Raw genomic sequence first — 7,699 nt, 5'->3', positions numbered from 1 at the left:
TCATTTGGTCCCTGTTGCTTCTGCTCGTTAAGGCGTGCTGTGAGTACCATCAACCTAGATTTCGAGTATGGCTGGGCAATATAAGCTTTGCAGCCGATCGACTGTGGCTTTGTTCTTGAAAACAGTCGCCTCGCGACTTAGACCATATAATATCGTGATGGAGGATCAGCGACTCACCACTGTTTCACTATGTGGGCCCACTTTCTCTCGTGCATTCGATCATTAACGCCGCTCCCTAACAAGAAGTACGCACACACCATGTCACATCCATAGCGAGTCACATAAAATGGCTGCGATGCCGGTGAACTAAGACCCGCAGAGAGAGCAACTGATTAGTTCAATAATTATCAGGAGGTAATAGAAGAAAGGCGGCAGGTGGGTTACCTTCACGACTGTTGCTGACGTGGCCCCGTTTAATAGTTCTGAAGGACTGTTTAATGGCTTTCGTTTGAGAAAGACTCTTCATGAAGACAGGTTTTAAAAGAACGAGACGGGTTGGTTCTTGACGCGTGATCATTGAGCTATTTGCAAAATGATGCCATTAGCTGTCGCTGTCTACGCAGAAGAAGTTTTTGGACACGCAGCTCAATATGTCATGCTATCCTATGCTGTGCGGTGGTATGCAATGCAATGCAGGAGTAACGTTATCAAATACAACAGCCAGCTGTCCAGATATCTTACGGAATAGTAACGCAGATTTCTCTCCTCCAGAAACACGAGATCTCTTTCTTCCTCTCTCTTCCCTCTCAATCTACCCTGCACTCGTTCAGGAAGCAACAGAAGGTTTAACATATGTCTTGCACACAGTGGGAGTTGAACAAGCTTGATTTAGTTTTCAACTGAATGGCTTTAAGATAGGACTCCTCAAAATCATCCAAAGGTTTTTATACATTCGTAACCTTTGAGACATCAGCAATATGTGTAGGAAATATCTCGATCCAAAACTGATCATCTTTTATTCAGACGAATTTGTTACGAAGGCACCACTTGGCCTCTGTGAAACGGGAGGACACTGAAAGGAACACACCGCTGATGTGTTCTTTTAGATGTTATTCGCACCTATAATAATAGACCTCTAACAGAGGGACAAGTATCCGACACCCGGCAAGGGATAATGCAGATTTCGAAGCAGACGACAACGCTGGGTGACGTCACGGTGTATGGACAAACCGCAGCAGTATCGACCGCTGTATTCGGATTTTGGGTTTCGGTACTGCCTCAGGAAACTTAGCAGCTGGGCATAGCCAGTATGTACTTGTATCTGATTCTGTAACAGGGAGGGCCCTAGAGTGTGTATTATTAGACCGTGAAATGGCTCCGTAATCAGAGAAACCATTTTCAGTTGCTCCTTGCGTTTTTCTTCAGGCTTCCCAACTCTATGACAGAGATAGAATGACCTCGCAAAATTTTCAACGTCCTTCAAACATTTAAGACAGATAATTCTTGTAGGAGCCTCTCCTTCCTTATTATGTTTCCTCAATCGCCTGATCACGAGCTGCCGTGAATCGCACTGTCTCTTTTCGATATTTACCAGGGGCAACTAGCTGTCCTGCCTTGTCTGTCGTAGTCGAGCGGGTAGAAATGCGACCGTCTCCAAGAACGAGAGAACATTTTAATCATGAAAGCCACGCGCTCAGCTCGCGCATACAAGCGACGGCCATGTCCCAACTTTGTCGTCGTCTTTATATTACACCTCCCCTTTTTAAACAGGACACCACAAAACATATTTACAGGAACTTACGAACAGTCCCCATACCCGTAACGTTCTGGTTTTTTCACCAGTCGCCCTGATCTGGTTTGGGTCACTGACTGTCCGCTGTTTTGTCCCCTTGTCACTGGCGGTTGTCCCGACGTTCTTTCGGCATGTATGGAGGCATCCCCCGTGGGAGTTGTCTCCTGCAGGTGTGTTCGGGTCCGTCTTGCTAGGCCAGTTTCGGTCCTGACCATGTACGATCTTGGTGTATCCGCATGTCCGATCACGGTGCCGTGTGCAGCAGCGCCGGCTAGGATGCGAACCGCTGTTCCTGGTTTTAGTTGAGGTCGCTCCGTTGCGCGATGTCGGCTGTCGTACCCCTGCGCCTGGGAGCGTTGGAGCTTCTTGTACCGCCTCCGGTACTTTCGAACCTGGGGCCATGGTGGAACAAGTGAAGCTGGATTGACTGGAACGTTGGTCTTGAGACGTCGACCCATGAGGAGCTCTGCCGGAGAGTAGCCACATGCCCCTGGTGTACTTCGATGCGCCAGGAGCGCTCTGTCAATATCTGGAGCTTTGGACAGGAGAGCCTTAGCCGTTTGTACTGTGCGTTCCGCCTGTCCGTTACTTTGCGGAAAGTGTGGACTTGACGTCACAAGTTTGGCCCCCTGGGTGACCAAGAACCGTAGGAATTCCGCCGCAGTAAACTGCGGGCCGTTGTCCGAACGAACGATATCTGGAATTCCATAGCGTGCGAACATTGGCGCCAACTCAGAGATGACGTCGGCTGTCGTGGTAGTCTTCAGCCTAACAACCTCGAAAAACTTCGAGAAATAGTCTACTACTACCAGGTAATTTTTACGGTTGGCGTAGAAAATGTCCATCCCTATCACTTGCCACGGACGCTCTGGGAGAGGGGTCTGCAGCAGCGGCTCCGTCCCAGGTGCCCTGTGTGATTGGCAAGTCGGACACCTCTGGATGTAGTCCTGCAGGTGATTGTTGATGCCAGGCCACCACGTCGATTCACGGGCCCTTGCTCTGCACCTGGTTATTCCCTGGTGTCCCGTGTGCAAACGCTCAAGAATTTCGTTTCTGAGGACTGGTGGTACAACTAAGCGGGAGCCTCGAAGCAGAAGTCCCCGTACCACCGAAAGTTCGTCAGCCACGCTGACGTATTTCCGTACGTCTTCTGGAAGAGTACTGACCTCAGGCCACTGTGTCTCACAGTACTCCATGACTTGATGAAGGGTCGCATCTTTCTTCAGGGCGTCCCTTATGCGTGACAGCATGGTGTGAGACGCAGGTAAGATCTCGACGGTGAGGATTTCGTATTCTGCCACTACCGACTCCAAGTTGCCGCCAACGTCGTCGGTGCGCGAAAGTGGATTTCTTGACAGGACATCCGCTGTGTATAGCTGCTTCCCCGGTACGAACGTCACAAAGAAGTCGTATTCCAGAGTCCGCATACGCAATCGTTGTAGGCGCGGAGTGAGGTCGTCGAGCCTCTTGGTGTTAAAGATTTGCACGAGGGGTTTGTGGTCAGACTCCACTTGAAAGCGAAGGCCCAGGACATACATACGAAACTTTTCGCATGCCCACGTCACCGCAAGAGCTTCTTTCTCTACCTGTGCATACCGTTGCTCAGTCGGAGTCAGGAGCCTCGACGCATACGCAACTGGATGACGTCGACCATCAGTTTCCTCCTGGAGCAGCACCGCTCCGAGGCCGTAGGACGACGCGTCCACGGACAAAGTGTGTGGTCGCAACGGAGAGTAGTACGCCAGAATGGGACTGGTTGTGAGATCCTTCTTGATCTGTTTGAACGATTGCTCGTGCTGTGGACCCCAGTACCAAGCGGCATCCGAAGAAAGGAGTTCACGAAGTACTTTCGTCTTTTCGGCCAACCCCGGAAGGAACTTCATCAAGTGCGTAAGCATCCCGAAGAGCGACCGTAGCTCACTAGCAGACTCCGGTGCCCGCATCTTGCGTATGGCTTCGGTCTTCTCAGGGTCAACATAGATCCCCCGTTCGTCCAGAACGTGACCCAGAAAGTGTATCCTGGTCCTAGTGAACTGGCATTTCTCCTCGTTGAGGGTGATGCCCGCGTCTGAGAGTTTACGCAACGCTGCATGGAGACGCCTGTCATGTTGTTCTTGATTTTTCCCGTAGATCAAGACATCATCCATATGGCACACAGTACCGTCGAGGTCTTGAAGTATCCGTGACATCTCTCGTTGGAAAAATTCCGGGGCAGTCGCGATACCAAAGGGCAGACGAAGAAACTGGTATCTTCCGAACGGGGTGATGAAGGTGGTCAGTTCGCGACTTTCTCGTGATAGGGGGGCTTGCCAATATCCAGCATTGGCGTCGAGCTTGCTGAACACCTTAGCTTCCGTGATTTTGCTGAGGTTCTCTTCTACCGTCGGCATGATCACGCGCTCACGGACGACTTGCTTGTTGAGCTCGCCGAAGTCAACACATATGCGTAGCTTGCCGTTCTTTTTCCTTACAACTACCATCGGTGCGCACCATTCCGTGGCGTGCTCTACCTTTTGAATTACGCCCAGCCCTTCCATTCGGTGTATTTCGGCTTGTACACTCGGTAGCAATGGAAGTGCTACACGTCTTGGATACGTTACTGTATATGGCCTCGGTCCCGGAACAAGGTGAATGCTGTATGTTGCCTTCATCAGTCCTAGGCCTCCAAAGAGCTCGGGGTACATTGACGCAATGCAGTCGTGTCCGTGATCGTGTCCGATTTCGAGAAGTGGAGGGAGAACCTCCAAGGCCTTGATGGCTGGTCGACCTAGCAGAGAGTGTTGTAGGCCGTCGACGATGAAGACTTCCTGGTTGGTCGTCTTGCCGTTCCAGCTCATGTCGACGTGTACTTGACCCAGAGTGTTTATCAGGGACTTGCCGGGGCCGTAGAGCCTCTTCGTAGGACGTGTCGCAAAGCGTCGCGTCTCTGGATACAGGGCTGACTCTGGCACGGCCGTGACGTCTGCTCCGGTGTCAACCTTAAACTTGATTGGTCTGCCGTTGACAAGGATCGTAATAAACCAGGCGTCTGACGATGAGGGATGCTGTAGACCATCGAGGAATACCTCTTCGAGCGCTCTCCGCGATTGCTTGGGGCGCTGACCACGCCGTCCGCGACCGGATGCTGGCTTCGGCGCCGGTGTAGTCCGGCAGACTGACGCGAAATGGCCCAGTTTCCCACACTGGCTACAGACTTTCCCCTGTGCAGGGCATTCTATCCTCGGGTGGAATCGCATCGACCCACACCATTTACAGGGATCGGACTTTGGCTGTGCCGGTCGTTGAGCTGGAGGCCGGGCTTCAGACTGCCGTCCCTTGTGTGAAGCTGGCCTGCTAGAAGTGACGACGTCTAGCGTGGTATTCGACGTCGGTGCCTGCGATGGCGGTTCGTTCCCGCGAAGAAGATTCTGCTGGCCCTTCACAGCCTCAGAGTTGCGGGCCATTGTCACCGCTAACTCCAGTGTGAGTTGGGAGTCCAATTGTAGCCGTTCACTCAGACGACTGTCCCGGAGGCCAACAACCAGCTTGTCTCGAATGAGTTCTTCTTTGAGCGAAGCAAACTCGCAGAACTCTGCTAGCCGGTGTAGCTCCTTAACGAATTCTTCCACAGTTTCGTGTTCCAACTGAGAGCGCAGGTTGAAGCGCGCGCGCTCGTAGATCACGTTCCGGCTTGGAACGAAGTACTTGTCGAAGGCTGACTTGAGCTTGTCGTAGTCGTTGGCTACTTCGTCCGTTAGTCGCATGGAAACGAGGACGTCCTCTGCCCCGGTCCCCATAGCGTACAGGAACGTGTTCACCTGTGTCGAGCTGTCCTGCTTCTGCAGGCCCGATATGATCCGGTACCGCTCCCATCTCGTCACCCAGCGCTTCCACCCCTCCGGTTGTCGAAAATCGAACTTGTCTGGAAGTTCTACCGCAAACGGGTTGAACGCAGGTGGCGCAGGCGCAGGCGTAGCCGTAGGTTCGCCGGCCGCTGTTGCTAAGTCTTGGGTGGACATTCCAAAGTACGTGAACTGGGCTGTTCCACTAACGTGTGACCGCTGCCACCATGTCGTAGTCGAGCGGGTAGAAATGCGACCGTCTCCAAGAACGAGAGATATCACGGATACTTCAAGCGGAGAATTCCTGACCTTTCTGACCTTTTGACCTTGGAAGCGGACGATATCGCCCGACATCACCTACGTCCTTCTGTTGTGACCCTACCTGATTTAGATGTGCCGGAAGAGCACAGTGACAGCTTTATAAACAACGACGATACCTGGTCCAGTACCCTGACTAACCGTTCGAGCCCGGGCTTAGCTGATCGCTCTGCATATAATGAGGAATCATCCTCTAGTACCCCCAATTCTCACTCAACCCCCACATCCGTCAGTGAGCACCGTACAACAGTCCCTTCTTTCAGTGAAATGAAACGTTCTTCGTTGTCCTGTGCTTCGATGTTGCGTTGCGTGCCTCCGTAAGACCCTGACCGCTCTGATGCTCATCCATCAAGGTGGATCGATATAGCCCTAGCATCTCTTCCAAACTATGTGAATGCAGTGCCAGATAACGACATAGATGCGACATAACGCCATCCGACAGACTGTTTACTTTTTGTCGCAGAATCTGCTCGGAGGTTTTTGTGACACTGCTGCAGCTTCAACATCAAACCTCTCGAATACCGCTTCGAGTACCACTCTAGCCATGGGCAGAAGGGCACTTCTCTCTCCCATAGCCTGCTGAACCCAAATACACTCGCCTGCATAGTAATCGTAGTGAACACGCGATGCGTGCACAACGTCCGCAGTAGTGCCACTATCCCGCAAGACTTCACCAACGTTGCCTTTTACCTGCATCGCTTACAAAGAAGGGATGACCTCCTTTACTAGCACTGTTCTCATCATTAAATTAGCCTCACCATTTGAAACAGAGCAACGATGTATAATGTTTATATGTTAGATACCGGTTGCCATATAGATATCATCAATGTAGCTTTTATCCCCATGTAGCACATGGTGGGATAATAACAGACGTCTAACAGAATGGATAAGTTGAGACTTTCGGACTAGGTCTTAAAGTAGACGCCGACTAGATCTCTATGGGGTTAGATGTTTAGTGAATGCCTGCTTGTAGGTTTCTACTAGACCTCTACGGGGATACACGTTTAGTACCCATCTCAGTTTACAAGCCCACTGGACCTCTACAGTTTTAGATGTCATTCAGACATGTACTAAAAATGGTCGACGAGACACCCTCGAGACGTTACAAGCTAAAAATATCCCTTTCGTATCGTATAGCAGCTCATATTAATTTTATACCACACTAGACGCCCAATTTCGTTATTATTTTATTTGTTTATTTTTATTCCCGTGAGCAAGGGAGGATATGTACGTATAGGTAAAATACGCAGAAAGGTTTACAGGTTGGTGAGAGCTACGAGGACTTGCTGTTCTGCTTTCGTTAGCTAAGGCTCCAGGCAGGGCCGGCGAGAGGGTGGGAAAGCCAGCGATGGCTGCCCAGTGGCAAGGGCCACTTCAGGGGCCCACTGTATCCAAGAACCTGTTGTAATCATACAAAGAAGAAATACTACACTATGATATTACGACGCTATCGTGAGGAGGGGACCCGGCCATGACCCATCCCCGGAGCCCGTAATTTCGCTCGCCGGCCGTAACTGCAGGCAGTACACACTAAAATACGTGGCACACTAGAGTAGTCACAGTCAAAGAGAGACAGTCAACGTCGAAAGGCAGTCAAAGCCTAGAGACCCAGCCTTGGTCTGTCAGGAATAGTTGCAGGGTGTCTGCCGCAAAGCATTGCGATGGTGGATTGTTCCAGACCAGAGCCCTAGGAGAGCTTAATGATACTTTTGCATGCGGGTACCATTTCTTATTTGGAATTCACATTGAAAGTGTTCTACTATGTCGGGCTATTTATGTCGCCTTGCTACTGCGCTGATTCCACGGGTAGTGGAGTTAGCAGACAAGC

The 7,699-nt window shown here is 51.1% G+C and overlaps 1 protein-coding gene across 1 annotated transcript; it reads right to left on the bottom strand.

The window, feature by feature from the left end:
• Nucleotides 1-1,737: 1,737 nt before the first annotated feature.
• Nucleotides 1,738-5,907, bottom strand: LOC135391315 (uncharacterized protein K02A2.6-like). The gene has a single exon (XM_064621552.1). It carries the CDS (start codon nt 5,905-5,907, stop codon nt 1,738-1,740), a length of 4,170 nt encoding a protein of 1,389 aa, XP_064477622.1.
• Between the last annotated feature and the right edge of the window lie 1,792 nt (nt 5,908-7,699).

Source organism: Ornithodoros turicata, chromosome 1 (genome assembly GCF_037126465.1).
Source record: "Ornithodoros turicata isolate Travis chromosome 1, ASM3712646v1, whole genome shotgun sequence".
Lineage (NCBI taxonomy): Eukaryota > Metazoa > Arthropoda > Arachnida > Ixodida > Argasidae > Ornithodoros > Ornithodoros turicata.
This window is presented reverse-complemented; position numbering and strand designations above follow the sequence as displayed.

Excerpts from the sequence above, each read along its gene's own strand:
- LOC135391315 (XM_064621552.1), bottom strand. The coding sequence starts at position 5,907 with ATGTCGGGCGATATCGTCCGCTTCCAAGGTCAAAAGGTCAGAAAGGTC.